The 21459-nt window shown below is 40.2% G+C and overlaps 1 protein-coding gene across 3 annotated transcripts in view; it reads right to left on the bottom strand.

Annotated features, from left to right (window-relative positions):
• Positions 1-14830, bottom strand: part of syt17 (synaptotagmin XVII) — a 52974-nt gene extending 38144 nt beyond the window's left edge. For 2 of the 3 annotated variants that reach the window (XM_063057455.1, XM_063057457.1), the window contains exons 1-5: positions 14307-14497; positions 13569-13586; positions 13033-13181; positions 8499-8644; positions 3701-4320 (exon numbers count right to left, since the gene is read on the bottom strand). In XM_063057455.1, coding sequence (XP_062913525.1) covers positions 3701-4320; positions 8499-8644; positions 13033-13181; positions 13569-13586; positions 14307-14321 — 948 coding nt within the window. In that variant the 5' untranslated portion in view covers positions 14322-14497. Of the gene's footprint in view, positions 1-3700; positions 4321-8498; positions 8645-13032; positions 13182-13568; positions 13587-14306; positions 14498-14607 lie in introns of those variants that run through there. The other variant, XM_063057456.1, reaches the window with a different exon arrangement.
• Positions 14831-21459: the final 6629 nt, after the last annotated feature.

The raw sequence follows: 21459 nt of genomic DNA, 5'->3' as shown, positions 1-21459 counted from the left end.
TCACCCAAGGCAATATAATGTGGGAACTGTCTGTATGTTGTTTTTCGTTACCTTATCTCATATGCTACTGCCTTCGGGTATCCTTAGAACGGTAATTATTCCAAAGTATTTCTTAGTGATCTACCAATCATTATGCACATCCTAGTCTTAATAATTCTCCCAATGCACATTACCTCACAGTTTCCAATATTAAATTTCATCTGCCATCTCTCTGCACATCCAACCAAATCATCAATTTTGTTCTGCAGGAGGAGAGTACTCTACTTTCTATCAAGAACACTACTGACTTTCATGTCAACTGCAACCTTATTAATCATACCTCTGACATTTACAGTGGATTATAAATATACATAGCACGCACAAAAACACGTTTAAGGACTTTGACAAGAAATGTTGGAGATAGAATGAAAGATTATAAGGAAAGAGGAATCAAGATAGTTTTATTTACACCATTTGGCTTATCTGGTCCATGCTGGTCTTTATGTCCCACAGACATATTTCTCCCACTTCTATTTATCTATGTTCCACTTTAAATAAGATCTATGATACAGCCTTAGATTTACAAAGAAGAAACAGTGTGGGATGAAAGTAACCAGTAGGCTACCCCAGGAAAGAATAATCACTTCCACATTTTCCTGTCTTCGATACTTTATAATATTACATTTTTTTCAATATATTGCTAGAACCATGTCTAAGGAGCTGATTGTTGACTTCAGGAAGTGGAAAGCAGAGGTCCATGAGCCAGTCCTCATCAGAGGATCAGAAATGGAGAGGGTCAGCAATTTTAAATTTTTCGATGTTGTCATTTCAGAGGATCTGTCCTGGGCCCAGCCTTAAGTGCAGTTACAAAGAAAGCAAGGCAGCGCCTCTTCTTCCTTTGGACTTTGCAAAGATTTAACATGACATCTAAAACTTTGGCAAACTTCTATAGGTGTGTGGTGGAGAGTATATTGACTGGCTGCATCTGAGCCTGGTATGGAAACACCAATGCCCTTGAATGGAAAATCCTACAAAAAGTAGTGGATATGGCTCAGTCCATCTCAGGTAGAATCCTCCCCACCACTGAGCACATCTACAAAGAGCTTTGTCGCAGGAAAGCAGCATCCATCATCAGGGACTCCCAGCATCCAGACCACGTTCTCTTCATGCTTCTGCAATCAGGAAGAAGATACAGGAGCCTCAGGACTCCCTCCACTGGATTCAGGAACAGTCCAGCTCTTGAACCAAAGGGTATAACTTCACTCAAATTCACTTGCCTCATAACTGAAATGTTTCCACAACCTATGGACTCACTTTCAAGGACTCTTCATTTCATGTTCTTGATTGTTATTGCTTATTTATTATTATTATTATTATTATTATTGTTTCTTTCCTTTTGTATTTGCACAGCTTGTTGTAGTTTGTACAATGGTTGAACACCCACTTGGTGCAGTCGTTCATTGACTCTACATATTATGGTTATTATTCCATTATGGATTTATTGAGTATGCCTGCAAGAAAATAAATCTTAGGGTTTTATATGGTGAAATATATGTACTTTGCTAATAAATTTACTTTGAACTTTAGGATACAATTGACAATACTGTACTCAATGAAAACAGACTCACATTTTCAAACTATAATTGTAGTTCTTTATATTGAATTGCAAGTCTAATACAGTACTATAGCTTTGTGGGTATGCCCAGTTATAGCTAATTGGAAGACCCAAAGTAATTTCTTGAGTTTCATGTTCCTAGTAATGAATGTATTATTGCGCTCTTTTGTGTAATCACAATATACTTGAAGACAGGTTAAAAATTTTACGTATCAAAATAACAATTTTAATTCACCATAGAAGTACTGCTTTTTCACATTTATTAAACATGGCCTCACAAAACAAGTTAAGGAATGTTTCCAGTCCTTGGAGGACATTTTTTGCAAAATGACCAGTCTGTTCAGCCAGTATTCACTGTGATGGGTTTTCCAACATTGCCAGGATTTGCTTTTACACCAGACATTTGCAGACAAGCTCACTGAGATAATTTCTGATGAAGGGCTTAAGACCTGAAACATTAACTTTATTTTATTTTCACTGGTGCTGCCTGAGCTGTTGATTATTTGCAGTATTTTTTGAATGTATTTCAAATTATCAGCATCTACACTCAGGGGCCACTTTAGTAGGTACCTCCTGCATCTAGTAAAGTGGTCACTGAGTGTATGTCCATGGTCTTCAGCTGCTGTTGCCCATCTGCTTCAAGGTTTGACGTGCTGTGCATTCAGAGCTACTCTTCTGCACTCCATTGCTGTAATGCGTGGTTACCCTCCCGTCAGCTTGAACCAGTCTGGCCATTCTCCTCTGATCTCTCTCATTAACAAGGTATTTTCACCCACAGAACTGCCACTCACTGGATTTTTTTTTTTTTTTGCTTTTCGCACCATTCTCTGAAAACTCTTGAGATATTGTGTGTAAAAATCCCAGATCATCCGCTGGGTGGCAGTGTTAGCAGTGAGGAGGATGCTAAGAGGATGCAGGGTGACTTGGATAGGTTGGGTGAGTGGGCAAACTCATGGCAGATGCAATTTAATGTGGATAAATATGAAGTTATCCACTTTGGTGGCAAAATAGGAAAACAGATTATTATCTGAATGGTGGCCGATTAGGAAAAGGGGAGGTGCAACGAGACCTGGGTGTCATTATACACCAGTCATTGAAAGTGGGCATGCAGGTACAGCAGGCGGTGAAAAAGGCGAATGGTATGCTGGCATTTATAGCGAGAGGATTCGAGTACAGGAGCAGGGAGGTACTACCGCAGTTGTACAAGGCCTTGGTGAGACCACACCTGGAGTATTGTGTGCAGTTTTGGTCCCCTAATCTGAGGAAAGACATCTTTGCCATAGAGGGAGTACAAAGAAGGTTCACCAGATTGATTCCTGGGATGGCAGGACTTTCATATGAAGAAAGACTGGATGAACTGGGCTTGTACTCATTGGAATTTAGAAGATTGAGGGGGGATCTGATTGAAACGTATAAGATCCTAAAGGGATTGGACAGGCTAGATGCAGGAAGATTGTTCCCGATGTTGGGGAAGTCCAGAACGAGGGGTCACAGTTTGAGGATAGAGGGGAAGCCTTTTAGGACCGAGATTAGGAAAAACTTCTTCACACAGAGAGTGGTGAATCTGTGGAATTCTCTGCCACAGGAAACTGTTGAGGCCAGTTCATTGGCTATGTTTAAGAGGGAGTTAGATATGGCCCTTGTGGCTACAGGGGTCAGGGGGTATGGAGGGAAGGCTGGGGCGGGGTTCTGAGTTGGATGATCAGCCATGATCATAATAAATGGCGGTGCAGGCTCGAAGGGCCGAATGGCCTACTCCTGCACCTATTTTCTATGTTTCTATGTTTCTATGTATCACAGTTTGTGAGATACTCAAACCATGTATCTGGAACCAACACTCATTCCATGGTCAAAGTCACTGCGATCACATTTTTTCCCCATGCTGATGTTTGGTCTGAACAAAAACTGATCACTTTGACCGTAGGTTGAGTTGCTGCCATAAGACTAGCTGATTAGATATTTGCATTAACAAGCAGGTCTACCTAAAAAGTAGCTACTGAGTGCACATTTTTTTCGCTTATCAAAAACATAGAAATGGCCTTGATGCAGAATGATACAAAAGGCATTTATGTAGAAATGTAAGACATAGAAAACAAATCATGTTACCTGAGAGCTTGGAATTAGCGCTTTCCACCAATGTCCACCTTTCACAAGGTCTACTTCATTTAAGGGCATTGTAATTTTTCCAATGACACAATGACGTGAAAACTTATCAAAGTCCACAACCGTTAAAAGGAGAGTCCTCCGTTGAGCTTCTAAAAATGGGATTTCAAATGTATATCGCTCCTCAAAAACCGGGTTCTGTGTTTTGCGTTTAACACCTGTTTGTCTTGAGTTCTTCTGATCTGGCAAGAGGCACATCTTAACATAAGGATTTGAATGAGCCATATCTTGCCTTGAACCATCATATGAGATCGGGGGAGGGAGATCTCTGGCTTCAATCACTCTCACTATCAAGTGGTTGTGTAGGAGATCATACTGAGTACTGAAATGTAGCATGCCAAGCTGATATTTGGAGAGAATTTCTTCATCAGTCAAAGAGTCTACATCATCACTGCTTGAATCAACAGAGTAGAGCCTGGGCTCAAATTTTTGAAAATAGTCCTCCGACGTGGGCTTTCGGAAAACCTTTGGCTGCACTATTTCCTTCTTTGATCCTATTGCCCAAAACTCAATAGGCTTGATATCAACCAGAGGGGAGCTTGGTCGCCTAATGGAATCGAAATCTGCAAAATTGGAAATCCAAACAAACAGAACCATTAGAACTAAGAAAACATTCAAATTCCTGGGATTTATATTGTCCGGGAACGGGCTGAAGAGTGAATCATTATAATGAATCGTTTGATCTTAGCACACAAGTGAGGCACTTGCAGAACACCATAAATTCTTCAGAAATGGTTTTTTGGCCAAACTTTCCAGAATATAACCTATTTGATCATGACCATTGTGGCAACTTCTATGTCACTTCATTATTCCCCCTTACTGAGAGCACCAAGAAGGTATTCATTCCTTTCTGTTATACAGTAATAACCAATAATAGGGATGCATCACCGCTTGCTATGGCAACTGTTCTGCACATAACCCCAAGAAATTGCAGAGAGTTGCGGATACAGCTCAGCATATCGCAGAAACCAGCCTTTCTTCTATGGACTCTGTCATTACTTCTCACTGCCTCAGTAACATAGCCAGCATTATTAAGGACCCTACCCACCCAGAACATTCTCTCTTCTCCCCTCTTCCATCAGGCAGAAAATCCAAAAGCCTGAAAGTGTGTACCATCAGGCTCAAAGTTTCTATGTCACTGCCAAAGACTACTAAATGGTTTGCTAGGTATGATTTTTTGACCTCACAATCTACCTTGTTATGATCTTGTTTACCTGTGCTGCACTTTCTCTGTAAATGTTACATTTAGTTCTGCAATCTGTTACTTTTTTACCTTGTTCTACCTCAATGCACTATGTAATGATTTGATCTGTATGAACAACATACAAGCTTTTTTTTACTGTATCTTGATACATGTGATAATAATAAGCCAACTCCAATTTCAATTCCAATTTATTAAAGCTATTCTTGGAGAGAAAGCTGGAAACTTTGGTGCAAAGTATACAAGAACTCTGCTAATGTACAGAAGGTCCACCATCCAATGAACAGCACTAAAAATTAGGGCTGAGATAACTGAAAGTTCCATCAGCAGAGTATAATTAGAGGAAGGAAAGACACACAGAAGGCTAAAATCAGCTGATGTGTTTGAAAAATCACACTGGTGCAGAGCTACAATGTAGTCTCCAGATGGGGAAGAAGAATTTAAAATTGTTTGAGGAAGTGAAGCAGGTGAGTGGCAGGGTGTAGAGTTGATGGCTGAAGGATTATCTGTGTGATTAGCAAATGAAGAGCTTGGACCACGTACATAGGCAGCACTAAAATGGGAACATTGTTACAGTTCTGTCTCATAAAGTTTTGTGCAGTTTGGTGTCCAGGAGATTGGGAAAGAAAGAAAGGGGGAAATTGAGCCTAGCTGTGACAAAGTTATCAAAAAGGGTTAACTGAGAAATAGAGAATGTCAAACACTGAATAAGCAATGTTAACAGAACAGGAAATTAACCTCATTGAGTTATAATATGCGAGATTTGGAACTCAGCTCTGAAGCATACTGATGTATACACCTGGTTTATTGTGATTAAAGTAGCGAACAAGGGTTTAAGACATGATTAAAATTATCTCAAATCTTGGCATTTACAAGAAGCAATAGTTTCAGTGTTCTTAACTTCCAAGCATTGGGAAGTTTGATGCGACTGTTAAAAATGTGACCTTAACTCGGTGAGAAGGGAGAAGGGATATGAAATATTATCTCCATTATAAAGACAGAATTCTTTCCAGTGATTAATATTCAGGGGCTTGAAAATCTGTATCTAGATGAAAGATGAAGTTTTGAATGGGATAACATAACTTACACAAGTATGCAAACAGACAAAGTGAAAGCAAGAGAGGGATTCAGTCTCCCAAAAACATCATTAAATAACATAATGGCTGATCTTATTGTAACCTCACTGCTGCCTACATCAGTAACCCCTCACAATCTTTGGAACTGTAATAACGTAAGACTACAAGACTGTAAGATATAGAAGCAAAATTAGGCCATTCAGCCCATTGAGCCTATTCTGCCATTCATTACTGGCTGATTTATTTTGTTTCTCAACCCCATTCTCCTGTGTTCTGCCCATAGGTACTCATGCCTTTACTACTCAAGAATATATTAATCTCCACTTTAAGTATACCCACTGACTTGACCTCTACAGCCATCTGTGGCCATGTATTTCAGATTCACCCCCTCTCTGTTCTAAAGAGACATCCTTCTATTTTGAAGCTGTGCACTTTGGTCCTAGGCTCTCCCACTTTTGGAAACATCTTCTCCACCTCCAGAACAGTCCATTTTCATAACATGATTTTACACAAGAAGATGGCGGGCACAATTGCATTGATCATAGTAACCATTACCATTCAAACCTGACATTCTTTAAACCACTGACCTCAAATTCATTCATATGCAATGCAATAGCACCAGGAAGAAGATGAGATCAAGTAGCTGTATATCATGGGATATTTCTGAGGTCTTACCTCTCTGCAGGGCATTGTCCTGAACTGCATTGCAAATCATCATGCATCTTCTTCCTTGAATCTTCAGAGGTACAACAAGACCAAGTGATAACATTTAGCCTGACACATAATAATAACTGATCCCACCTGCTTCCAAAACCACAGATCCTGACGTTGAAAGTATTTACTATGTGAGTTTGGCAGAGATGCTTTGTGTGAGTCACAACTCACAGCAAGACTCAAGAAGTAAAGGCAGGAAGAAGGGATAAAGAAAATATGTCCACTTTGCAAAACCATGAACGTCAATTTTATAGACAAGCCACTGCTATCCTCTAAGTTTGGCCTACAGATGGGAATCAGTGAGGGAGCAACTCAGCATTTCCAGCCATAATCAAGGCATTGCATTGCATTGCAATGTTTCTATCATCAATTGCAATGTACAGCAGCTTACAGCATATGTAGCACTGTAATTCCAACATCTTATCTTTATTCCAGGCTAACTGCAAACTACACGAGTCTCAGTCTCAGAGGTTATGATGTCATCTGCTTTCCTTACTGCTTTTAATCAATTCGTTTTCAAACTGCCCATCTTTCTAATCTGTGTTATCTACTATTTTATACAAATATTCTCATTACTTTTATCCTTCGTCTGTTTGCTTTAAGATACTTATTACTTTCTAGGAATTTTGAATGGTGTTACTGACTACCTAGTGACTTAAACAATTTTCTATAAAATCACATATTTATTATTCCCAATGCATTCATAGAAAGTCAAAATGAAAAAATTAGGAAACAAAATACTGCAAATATCACAAAACTGTGTAGATATCACTAAAACATGTATAACAATATGTTACATAATTCCTCAATCAGACCTATACATTATATTTCAGCCTTCATCTTAAGCGGATATCTGCTCTTTGGGATAATGTGGCAACTATTAATCTTGACCACATCTAAAATATTACATATGAAAGCAATTAATTCAGAGTACAGGCTAGATTAGTGTTCCCTTTATTGTATGAGATCAAAAGAGTGATCTAATGGAAATACTTAAGATGATTAAACAGTTTCCCAATATAGATGAAAAGAATCTCTCTATTGGTCGGGAACTTTAGGACAGAGAGGCAGAAATTAGAGCTTGGCTGTTGAGACATGATGTCAGGCACATCTGAACAAAAGAAGGAGTAGAAAACTTGAATTCTCTTCCAAAGGGACAGCTGAGGTCATTTAAGAATTTCGTACCAAAGTTCAATAGACTTTACTAAGTGAGAGTATTAAATCAAAGATTTCACCAACCCTGGACATTCTCTTTTTTCCTCTCTCCCATTGGTCAGCAGATGCAGAAGTTTGAAAGCACGTTCCACCGTGCTCAAGGACAACTTCCATCCCACTGTTCGAAAGGCCTCTTGTACAATAAGGTGGACTCTTAGTCTTACAACCTACCTTGTTATGACCTTGCACTTTGTCATTTACTGGCACTGTACTATTTTGGTGGCTTTCACACTCTATTCTACATTGTTATTGTTCTACCTTATTTTAACTCAATGTATTGTGTAACGATTTGATCTCTATAAACAGTATGCAAGATAAGCTTATCACTATTGTCAAGGCACATGTGACAATAATAAACCCGCACCAATACCAATTATTAAGAAATATGGACCCAAGAGGATAAAAAAGCTTTCATTTTTGTAACAGCTATGATGGAAGTGAATGGCAAAACAGGTTAAGGAGGCTGACTAACCATCTCTTACTCTGTTGAATAAAGTATGTAAACTGTAATGTACATAATATTCCTCAGCCTTACTTGAAATCCGCCTTGTGAGGCTGTATGTGGATCGCGATGTGGCCGTGGAACTCTTTCTGTCGGGTGAGATGCCTTGAGGCGTTGGTGGAGGATCACTGTTGGTATTCTCGAGATCTGTTTCTCGATCATTGCTACGGTCATTTATTCTGTTTCATTAAAAAGGCACAATTTTAGGTTCCTGACAATCACAGCTTTTCTGAACAATGTTACAAAACACCTCTACTCAACATTTTCTCTCATATTTATTTTGTTGAAAAAACTTTCTTTGACTCAGGCTCACGCTGGCCCAATGCAACATTGTTATAATCACATCAAATGATTCACAAAGATATTGAAACATATAGTACTATACAAAAGTCTTAGGCACATGTAAAAACATTCTGTAAAGTGAAGATGCTGCTAAAAATAATGAAGTTTCTGAATATCAAAAGAAAATTTATAAAGAACAATAAACAGTAAAAAGCTAACTCAAATCAATATTTGCTGTGACCACCCTTTGCTTTAAAAACTGCAACAATTCTCTTAGGTACACTGTAATGCAGTTTTATAAGAAAATCAGCAGGTTGGTCGTTCCAAGGATCTTGGAGAATTTGTCACAGTTCTGCAGACTTTGGCTGTCTCACTTGCTTCTGTCTCTCCAGGTAATCTCAGACAGCCTTGATGATGTTGAGGTCAGTGCTCTGTGGAGGACATGCTGCAGAACCCCTGGTTCTTCTTTTTGCTGAAGATACTTATTTATGACCTTGGCCATGTTATCAGGGTCATGGTCCTGCTGCAGAATGAAGTTAGGACTGAATGGATGCCTCCCTGATGGATGAGAATCTGCTTGTACTTCTCAACATTGAAGATTCCATTAGTTCTGACCAGATTACCAACTCAGTTTGCAGAAATGCAGCCCCAAACCTGCAGGGAACCTCCACTGTGCTTCACTGTAAGCTGCAGACGCTCATCCATGTAGCGCTCTCCAGCTCTTCTATGGACAAGTTGCCTCCTGTTTGAGAGAAAGCTTCAAATTTTGACTCGTCAGTTCAGAGCACTCATTCAGCACCCCAGTCCTTGCATTTTTTGTGTGTGGATGAGTCTCTTGGCTTTGTTTCCACTTTAGAGGAATGGATTTTTGGCAGCAACTCTTCCATGAAGACTATTCTGACAAGACTTCTCTAGACTGTAGAGGGCATACTTGTGTTCCAGTGGTTTCTGTGAGTTCAGAGCTGATTGCAGTGCTGGACTTCTTTTGATTTAGAAGGGATAACAGTTTGATATATCTCTGGTCTGCTGCACTCACTTCCCAAGGCTGACCACTGTGTTTCTGTTCCTCAACCTTGCCCATTTCTTAGTGCTTCTTCAGAAGGGCTTGGAAAGCACATCTTGAAACTCAACTGGAAACTTCTGCTTGGGAGAGACCTTGTTGATGCAGAATGACCATCTTGTGTCTTGTTGCAATGCTCTTTCTTGCCATGGTGTGAAAATTGATGATTTGAAAGTTAAACTGCCACATCTGCCAGATCCTCACATTTTAGTTTGGTTGTTCTTCGTCAGTTTGATTCCTTCTTCACCCGTTTCTGTTTCAGTTAATCAGGTTAGTTGATTCAACTCATTATGTCATTGATCATTAACATGCCGTGTATTATATTTGTTTAATCATGCACTGGACTACAAAGTAATAAATTTTTCATTTGAAAAGTAATGGTATTACTTAATATGTTACTTTCTTGAAAGAAATACAAAAAAAATCTCTGCAATATTTAGTGTTTCTTGGAAAATGGAAGTTTGGAAATCTAAAATTTTCTCTTTTCTACTGACACACTAATGCGGAAGACAAAAAAGTGTCAAAACCAAATTTATATTAAAAATCTACAGTACCTAAGACTTTGCACAGGATGATAATTCTGTGTGGTCTTATTCTGATTTCCCTGAAACATTTTCACTCTATTTTTCTTGCATATACAAAGCTGTGACCTTCTTTGAACAATATACAGTAAAACTTTGGTAGTCCTCAATGAGCATATTTTCCTGATTCTTGGATGCTAACTTCCAGGTTTACTTTTATTCTATTTATTCCACAGTAATATAACATTTTTCCTGGAATCCGGTGAGTTTAAAAGGAGTGAACAATATGCAAGCATTCCAACCGTGGCTCCAGCTGCAAACCTGTCCATGTTCCTGAGCCCTGGTGTTCTGGAACCCCAACTATACTTCAGTACACAACAGTCCAATGCTGTTGCTTCCTGCCTTGGTCGCACACCAAATCCAGACCTTATCCATACCCAGCCTGCTCACATTCCAGACTAATGAATGAGCAAGATACTGAACCATCAGGATCTCTGAACAATTGAGTACCAGATTCTAATTCTAGGCTCCCCTACCCTGCAAAAAGCAAAACTCTGACTTTCTGTCCTATATATGCCCATCAGATTTTATAAACCTCCATATGGTCACTCCTTCAGCATCTTCATTCTGGTGAGAAGAAACTCCACCCTTTGAATTTCTCCTTATAAATTCAGCACTCCAGTCCAGGCAGCGTCCTGGTGAATATCTTTGGCCTTCTATACTCTTTCTACTGCTACTGCATCCTTCCTGTGGACAAAAGTAATTTAACTGACGTCTTGTACAACTACAAGATAAATCTCAGTTCCTACAGTGAATGCTCTAGCCAATGAAGGCAAATATACGAAATGTTTTCTTTATTCCCTGCCCATCCACCTATGCTTTCACTCAGTGAGTATGGACTTGTTCCCCAAGGACTCTCTGCACATCAGCACACCTGAGATCCTTATCAATTACTCTACATGTCCAACCAGAATTTGACTTCCTGAACTATATCACTCCATAATTGTCTGGATTCAATTAAATTTCTTTTAAAGTTTGATATTAAATTCCACCTGCAGCTTTCTGATCTATATCTTTAGCCAATTTTCACTATCTACGACTGCACCAATTTTCATGTTTATTGCAAACCTAGTAATCAGGCAACATAAAAATAATGTATACATTTAACAAACAACAAACATCCCAGCACCAACCTGGGCACTAGCCTCCCCACCGTTGCGCCTATCTTCAAAAGGCAGTATTTCAAGAAGAAGGCACTCTGATACACAAACACAAGAACAACTGCAGATGCTGAAAACTGTCCTGAAGAAGGGTCTCTGCCCGAAACGTTGACTGTTTACTCTTTTCCATAGATTCTGCCTGGCCTGCTGAGTTCCTTCAGCATTTAGTGTGTGTTACTGAGGTATACTACTTGTTACAGACTTCCAGACAGAAAAACACCTATAGCTAATGTACATGCAAATACCTGTGCCAGAGACCAAGGAATCACTTCTGTAATTTCCTTTTTCATTCTTCTATTACAATCTGATATTCAGAGACCTTAAAACCATTTAAAATGGTTTGAAGTAGTCATTTCTATTGCTAAAGTTATTAAAATATTTCAAATATTAAAGGAAACATTTGAAGAAAATTTTAAAGCAGTAAAAATAATAAGATAATTTTAAAAATGTTAACTTCCTACCAATTTTCCATTTATTCCACAAAACTGAAAATTTCTATTCCAGTGGATCAGGATCCTGGTCTTATACAGGAGAGGTAGATTCCCCAGCATAATGCCAGGGAACCCGATTACACCTGAGCTCTGCCATGGGACTGCATATGGAGTCCAGAGACAGAAGAGAATGATGGAGCTTAGCTCTCTGCAAGTGGCTGAATACTTCTGAACTGCTGGTCACGGCAGCTTGATTCAGTCTATTACCTAGGAATAATTCTCCTCATCTTTCAAACAGCTTCTCAGTCTTCTTACTATACCTGTCTGAGAAAAGAAATGGTTGGGGGGGGGGAGTGGGCTTGATGTAAGACTTCTAACTTCTCATTAAAATACCAGAGCTGTCCAAGAGCTTTACGTGCTTCCAACTATCTGAGTTAAAGGCAGGAATAACAGAAAGTAGGTCACACCTAGTACGGAGATTGTTGTCTGAAAGATCATAGATAAGCATATTTTGTGTACTGTGTTATAATGTTGATGCGTCATTTTTACATCGCCTTTGTACTTGGATCTCATATATTTTCAGATAAATCTAATAGATTTTAAAATTTGCTTCTACATTCCACACTGAAGCAAAATAACTCCAGCTAATTTCGATTATCTCTCCTTCCCAAGCGTTTCCTTCTTATAAAAAGTCTCATCATTTATAATGTTATCACCTTGGCATCTGTGGTGCCACGATCATTCATGATCGCTTCAGGTAACGAATCTTCACATATCGTGAATTATCATTACAGTCTGCGGCCATGCTGAACGCACGGTTTTGTCAGCCAAGCGCATTTCCCCGCCATCGTTTTACGGGCTCCGCGCGACATCACGACATAGGCACCATGGCAGACATCTAGAAGCGGAGAACTGACAACATCCTGGAAATAAACACAACAGCCCTCGCATCGAATGTATTTTGCCACCGTACAAGTTCTAGCGCGGCCACTTGTTGAACAAGCCAAGCTTCAGCGCTCGAGGATGCGTACAATTTCAAAAAAAAAGACTTACAACCACGGCGGGGTCTGTGCGGGGAACGGTCCCAGAATTTCCACCTCATCCTCACTGGACTGACAGCAGCTGCAGTCATAGCACTTTTGACAGCACTTCCTACAAGTCCATCTACACAGAATAAAATCTGATATTCTGGTCAGAAACCCCTGTTTAACGAAGAGAACGAAAGGGAATTAATATGCGTTGTTCCGCGTGCGGCTGGCCCTAATGTCTGTCTCCCTGTGCCGTGGGCTTTTCAGTCAGTGATGCGAAGGGACAGCTGTTGTTAATCTTCGACCATGACCCGTTTTCTGCCGGATTTTGATCGTTATACGCCATCACGGTTGCTGACAGGAGCAATTCAAGCATCAATCACACTTGCAAAAGAAAGTGTGTGTGGTGGAGGGGGGAGGGGTGGAGAGGAAGGGGTTCCCCGACGTTTGTGTAAACCAATTGCTTTCAGAATACAATAAATAAGGAACAGTTGGATCTGATCTGAGCAGCTGTTACTAAAAGTGCGGTATTGTATCACGTTCAGAGAGGAAAACACTCACCTGGCTTATAGGTTCCAACTGTCCTTTTAGAGATCCGTGTCAAGAGGGGAAGGGAGGAAACAAAATTAAATCAGTTTAGCGTTCTAAATGCAGACAGCTTCCCAGTTGTACTGTAAAAATATGCCAGTGTCTAACATTTGACATTTGTTATATCTGATGCTAGTACTAACGGGGCAGAACTGCAAGGTGTCAATGATCTTTCGACTACGGATGTAGCCGTGGGCTTTAGGACTGGTATATCTCCTTCCCAATTAGCTGTGGTTGTCACCATGGAAACTGCGGCCAGCACTCTGACGCATCGCCCGATCGGTACCTCTGTTAAAAAAGATATTGAAGGTGCAAACCGATAGAATGTGTCATTTTTCAAAGCATTTCTGTGCAGACAGCAACTGTTGCTTTCGCGGAAAGAAAGGCGTTTTAACACAATGAGCGCGATGCATTCAAAACTAGGATGTCAAAATAAATTTGTTGCGGAATATGTCAGTTTTCAATGGAACACCTCAGGGAAGCCAAAGGGGCACCGAAAACAATGACAATTAGCTGACAATCATACAAAAAAAACAATTTGCAGTGTGAATTCATTACCTAGACATGTTTGTTATAAGCACTTCTATGTTGCTTTGATAAAGAAAAACAAACATTGCTGGTTGAATGCCGCCGTTCCATTCAAATCCCCAATACCTTTTAAAACGGTTCCCCCTGCTCTGCAAATTTACCTTTAAGTGTTTCCAAACCTACCTGTATATACGCCATCTTCGCTCAGTGCTTCACTACTTCATGCCTCGTCCTGCGCATGGCGTCTCCCCTCTCTGCTCTCAAAAAGACGTGACTTGTATGAGTGATAGTACTGGCCATTCCGATTTTAGTTTTAGATTCTTTCGACGAGCCGCTACCGCCGCCACCTCGCCCTCTTCACCCAGTTAAACCACCTTGAGTTGCGATCTCTTTGCGCAGTCGACCCGCACTTCCCCGCCCCGTAGATTCCCACCCACAGTAACCGCTCCTCTTGTTTACACGGGCAATACAAAAGTAGAAATACCGCACTTTGAGACCAGTCGTTTCCCCCGCCGGCATCTGCCGTTCAGTGAGACACAGGAAGGGAAGGAATCCCCAGGCGTCGTCACCCCAACAGCGCACCAGTCGCGGACAACTGGCTCCGAATGGCGCAACCGTGTGTCCGCATCCTCGACTGTCCAACTCAAGCCATGAAGGTAGTGGAAGAACTAACTCTTGTGCGGGGAAGTGACAAAGGCACTGTATGTTTGCCGTGCCAACAAGCTTCCATAGTGTATCAGAAACACGTAGAGCTCTGCAAAGTGTGCCTGGTCTTGTGTTGATTGAATGTGTTAAGCGGCACAACTAAAAATCACATCGTTCAGATTGGGATTCCCATCGGGTTTTAAGGTGGATGGTCAGAAAGTAGAGACGGGCAACGATAAGAACATGCCACTATTATTAAAGTCTCAGTTTCCAATATTTGTTTATATCAGTAGTCATACTGAGTTCTAGTATAAAACTAGAACGAAGCTGCCTCCCTATCGCTCACACCCAATTATATACTCCCGGCCAAATTAATGACCACAGTGTATCAGAAGCAAGCGCATAAGAAAGGTTTAAATGACAACATTTATACGTTCCTTATGAGTTTTTAGATAAATAATCGTGAAACAAAGTCCCAGGGTGGGATGCGAACGACGGGGTTACCCATTCGTTGGTCTTACAGATCTACAGTTAGAAGCAGACGAAATCCAAAATCTCGAGGACTAACTAAAAAACTTTGAGGATTGTCGAGGTGAGTCAGGACAGGCGTTCTCCGTGCTTTGAAACGGTATAAAGTTCAAAACTTCCAGAACGCACTGAAACGTGCAAAAATCACAACCTGGCGCCCCGGGACGCAAAAAAAAGATTTACAGTAAGTGTTGGAGGGTTGCGATGTATTTACGATTATACCTGATTACCTGGGAGGCGGCTGGTACTTCCTTAAGTGCAAATTGATTTACTAAATAATTTAAAAGGTGGGGTTTGGAAAAACTGAGCAATTTGGTTTAAACCCCGATGTTATAATGTTTCTGGTAAAGAAGTCACGCACAATGTGGATGGAAAGCTGCGACGGGTTTGTTTAGCAGTGATTGGCTCAGAGTCTACGGCCGTAAACAGAAGTCCAAACGCCTAGAAATTCCATTAGGAAACACCAGCATACGTGAATGCAAATCTCATTTGCACCGCTGTTTTGAATATTTTACCAGGTTAACCTGTGATTTAAAATGAGAATCAGGTTTAATATCACTGGTAAATGTCGTGAAATGTGTTATTTTGCGGCAATAGTACATGGCAATTCATAATAATAAAACTATAAATTACAGTAAGTATATATATATAAAGAAATGAAGTTAATTAAGTAGCGCAAAAAGAGAGGGAAAATAGTGAGGCAGTGTTCGCGGGTTCATTGTCCAATCAGAAATCTGATGGCGGAGGGGAAGAAGCTGTTCCTGAAATGTTGAGTGTGTGTCTCCAGGCTCCTGTACCTCTTCCTTGATGGTAGCAATGGGAAGAGGCCACGTCCTAGGTGAAGGGGGTCATTAATGACGGATGCCGTCTTTTTGAGGCATCTCCTTCTTAAGATGCCCTCGATGCTGGGGAGGCTAATTCTATGATGGTGTTGGCTGAATTTGCAACTCTCTGCAGCTTTTTCCGGTCCTGTGCAATGGTCCCTCCAAGCTAGATGGTGATGCTATCCGTTTAGGACGCTCTCCACGGTACATCTGTATAAATTTGTGAGTTACTTTGGTGACATATCATGCCTGCTCAGACTCTTAATGAAATACAGCTGCTGTCCTGACTTATTTGTATTTATATCAAGATCTTGGGCCCAGGATAGATCCTCAGAGATGTTGACACCCAGGAACTTGAAACTGCTCACCCTTTCCACTTCTGATCTCTCGGTGAGCAGTGGTGTGTGTTCCCTCCATTTACCCTTCCAGAAGTCCACAATCAATTGGTGTTACTGACTTTCAGTACAAAGCCATTGTTGCAACACCATTCAACAGCTGATCTGCCTAGACAGCATCTGCCAACAATAGTTGTGTTGACGGCATTTCACCTGGGCCCACCCTCATAATCCTGAGTGTAAAGGGAGTAGAGCGGTGGGCCTAAGCACCCACACTTGATTGTCAGCAAGGAGAGATGTTATTTCCAATTCGCACAGACTGTGGTCTTCCGGTGAGGAAGTCAAGGATCCACTTGCAGAGGGAGGCACAGAGGCCCAGATTTGGGAGCTTCTTGATTAGAACTGAGGGTATGATTGTGTTGAACGCTGAGCTGTAACCTAGAGAACCTATAAGATGAGCTGTGGTAGCATTTTGAAAGCAATAATAATTAGAAATGCCACAGCGAGGCAGGCGATGGAAGTTAATTTATTTGTACTGCTACACAGTGTCAAGCCATCACACAGAGCCCATCCTGTAAGACCCAGTGCCAGTTTATCATTGACAATTTAACTATATGAAATATGTATTGATGGAAAACGTTTTTGTTTTGTTTATGGAGGGATTGAAATTTTTAAACTGAAATTTTGCAATTGAAATTGAAAAGTGTAATTTAATTGGGACGATAATCTAATAAACGTGTTACTCTTTTAAAGAGAAGCAGGCAATAATATAGCGTTAATTAAAATGAAGTTTTCGAAAGCCTCGAAAAAAATCAAGCATAAAAAATCACACAGAATAAACAATAAGTAATTCTCTTATCAGTGTTCATAGTCACGGTTCTGGATGATTATTCGAGATACGTCAAAGCATCATAAGGTTTAGAGAGGAGCGAGAGCAAATTTGTAACAAACTGAGAGGAACTGTGGTACAGTGACCCCAACCGCACGAAACAAGCTAATGCATCAAGGGCTTGTCCGGCAAGATGTCAACAGTAAACACTTTGCACACAATGCCATCAGAGCTGCATTTTGACTGGAAGTGGAAGACGTGCAGGCATTCTCCATTCCAGCCAGCTTCACCACATGTATTGACGTGTTTTGCAGTAATTTAGTCTCCATATGTTACGCAGGAGTCAACGCAATGAAGATTAAAAAAAACAGATTAGGGTTAGGATGCTAATGTTAAATTTTAAATGGGGAATATTTGGCTTTTTGGCTGATTCTTTTCAAGAACGAATTAAGAACATTCAAAACCTTCTGAGGCTCTTGGAAGCTATAGATAATATTTGTACTCAGCAGTTCTTTATTTTGGGTCGGCTGAGTTTAATTTTGAAGTTAATTATTTTTAGATTTTAGTTCCTTTACTAAAAAGAAACATGCAAAGTTAACCGCCCTCACCACCTCCCGGAAAGTTCCCATGGTTGTTTCTTTAATACACCTGATTACAGGTTCCCAAAGACTTCATGTCTTAAACAAAATGTGCTTTCGTTCGATAAATAAATAAATATAGATTGAAATCAAATAACCACTGTATCTAAACAATCTGTAAAATATAAATTGACTGAGAGGTTGTTCTCCTTTGAAACAAACTATTATTAGATGTATCAGGAAAACAGGCTTAGTAAATTCTGTATCTGGAAAGTAGAAAGAAAACTTTGAAGTCAGCATAATGTACAGTAGGTACTGTATGTTACGTTTAGTAGCTCCAAAACATACGGCGTCTAACTTCGTTTTCACTTTAAGCCAGGCGCGCCCATATGACGCGCTGGCGGAATGACGTATGCCACACGCACCTTTATATACAACCGTTAATGAATGATTTAAACAAGAATGTTTAATGATATTCAAATATTACTGAAATATTAAATACACAACACCTCCCTGCTTAGCTATAAACTCCAGCTCACTATGAAATGTATTCAAATACATACACCGTACACTATATAATACAACTACTATATCGCCATCTACATCATAGTAAATTTTAAACTGCTCCATTCAGGCCGAAAGATTTAATCGCTGTGGAGACTTTTTACTCTTGTGGGATAACGTCTTTCATGACGCGGGGAGGGGGCACTCTGCTTGGCAGGTGAGACTTGCGACTGAAACAGGTTCTCGGACCTCCCTCTGTGGTGGTTGTAGGAGTTGGCTTTGGGACTAAAGGAAGTGGTTCTGACAGCTCTGCACACTTTCCTTTTCTTCACAATTGACTGTACACTCCTCAACTGATTGACGTGTCATCTCTAGATGGCATCAGATGCAATTTCCATTGTGTAGGAGTATGGTCCAGTTCTGACCCTAATCTTTCCAAGTACCCTTTAGATCATCTCTATAGTCCCTCACGAGAACTGCTCGTCCTGGGATGAACACTGAACCTCTTTGGTTAAAGAGCCCTCAATTTGACTCAGCTGTTTGTCCTACATACTCCTTCTGAGACTGGGTTTAAGGAGATCCAAATGTGAATGCAAGGGATGATGGAGGAACAGCATGGCTGGTGAGTTGTTGGTTGTGGCGTGTGCTGCATTGCGAGTACTGATTGAAATGTTTTATATCCTAAACCACTCAAGGCCTCTCAATCCGTCGGTAATTTTTCTCTAAGGGAAGGGATCGTAATGAAAAGGCTATGGGACATTCACTTCCATTGCCAATAACATGTGACATGATTGCACCAGTACCGTAAGGTGAGGCATCACAGGCAAACTTCACTGAACGGTACAGAGCATAATGTGTGAAGACAGTGTCTGGTAATATCACTTTCTGTATCTTTTGGAAAGCAACGTCACACTCTTTCTCCATCGTGATTTCCTGCTGATCTGTAGTAATGAGTCAAGTGATGAGTACAGTAGCTAGGTTTGACAGGAACCTGTTATAGTAATTGACAAATCCTAAAAAGGACTGCAAATGTAAAACGTACTCTGGCCTTGGGGCATCCCACACTGCTTGAATTTTCTCAGCAATCTTGTGTAATTCTTGTGCGTCAGTTGTGTGACCACAGCAAGCGATACTTTTTTTTTAAAAGAATTCACATTTGTCTCATCATGCTCTGAGCCCATAATCTTCTTATCTTTTTTAAGTCTTGAGATGTCATCTTCACCAGTAACAATGATGTCATCCAGATAACACTGAGTGTCTAGACAGCGTTGTAGCACCTGGTTCATAGCTTTCTGACAGAATGCAGATGCAGATGATAGTCTAAAAATAAGCCTATAATAGCAATAAAGCCTTTTGTGAATGTTTATGGTGAGAAACATTTTGGATTCTTCTTCCATCTCCATCTGCATGTATACCTCAGCTAAGCACACTTCTCTCCAGAAAGGTTTGCAAAGATATCCTCTATCCTAGGCAGAGGGAATTGATCCATTTTCAATACTGGATTGATGGTGACCTTAAGATCACCACAGATCCTGACAGACCCATTCTTCTTGGCAACTGGGACCATTGGTGTTGCCCATGGGCTTCACTCAAACTTGGAATGAATTCCTTCAGCCTCCATGCAATTTAGCTCACTGGTTACTTTATTACAGATTGTACAAGGAACCGGACAGACTTTGCAAAACTTGGGTGTGGCATTTTCATTTATCACTATTTTACACTTGAAATGTTTGAGTTTTCCAATACCATCCATGAACACTGTTGTGGCTTCATCCAGTACCTTTCTTAATTCGCTTTCATTTGACTCTTTTTCAGGGATGTGGCACGCTAATGGTGGATGGATCTCCAATCAAGTTGTAGTTGTATAAGCCAATCACGGCCCCCAATACTGGCTCTCCTGTTTTTACCACATACAAGCTCAATGAAGCTTGCTGGCAGTTGTATTTTACTGTTGTGAATGTCATTGCCACAGGAGTTATCTTTTCTACAGTATAAGTTCTTAGTTCTATATCTTCAGACTTCAGTTCAGTATCATCGAAATGTCATTCAAACTCATCTTGTGGAGTGACTGAAACAGCTGAGTCAAATTCCAATTCCAATTTAATTAATTTGCTGTTCACTTCTGGTCTAAGCCATATTGCGTATCTATTGCCAGTTTTCACATTGTAAATTTCAAGTCTACCCAGTCCTGTGTTACTCCCATCATTATCAGATTGTTCATCAACAACATGCAGATTTGTGCTCTTTTTGAATCTGGATCTCATTCCTGTGTGTCCATTTATTTTTTGTGTGCCTGACATACTCTTTGTATGTGTGCTACTTTGTTTCACTTTCTGCTAATTTTGCCTTCAGAACTTGCATTGGTCTGGTGTATGTTTGCCCCTGCCACAACAGTAACACAATTTATTTGGCCTAGCCAATTTCTATTTTGACCAGGGGGTTCTCAACCTTGGTTACATTGACCCCTTGCTTAATGGTATTGGTCAATGGCATTAAAAATGTTGGGAACTTTAGATGTTGCAATTTACATTTCTCAACTCAATTGTGTCTCTGTCTTTTGTTTCCATTGATACAGCAAAGTCAACTGCTCTTTTTGTAAGCTGTGCCTCAGTTGGGAGCCATTTTTGGAGACTTTCTTGCAAGATTCCACAAACTAAACAATCTCTCAGTGCATCATTAAGCCTATCACTGAATTGACAATGCTCAATCTCTTCAATTCAGCCACATACATTGAAATAGACTCCCCTTTGTTTTGATTCCACTTATGAAACCCAAAGTGTTCCGCATCAACAAATGTTTTGGTTCTAAATGTTTCTATATTACTCTCATGATATCAGTAAAGCTCTTTTTGGCTGGTTTGGTTGGAGCAGTTAAACTTCTAAGCAAACTATCTGCTCTTCCAGCTAATGCACTCAGCAAATCTGACATTTGCCTCTTATTGGCTATTTCATTTGCTTCAAAATACTGTTCAATTTGTTCTGTATACAGCAGCCAGTTATCTTTTGTGTTTCTGCTTTTTTAAAAAAAAATATTATCACATGGGATTCCCTATTTATGAACCTTGAATTTGTCCATTTTCTGCCATTTTTTAAA

This window comes from Mobula hypostoma, chromosome 9 (assembly GCF_963921235.1).
Source record: "Mobula hypostoma chromosome 9, sMobHyp1.1, whole genome shotgun sequence".
NCBI lineage: Eukaryota > Metazoa > Chordata > Chondrichthyes > Myliobatiformes > Myliobatidae > Mobula > Mobula hypostoma.
This window is presented reverse-complemented; position numbering and strand designations above follow the sequence as displayed.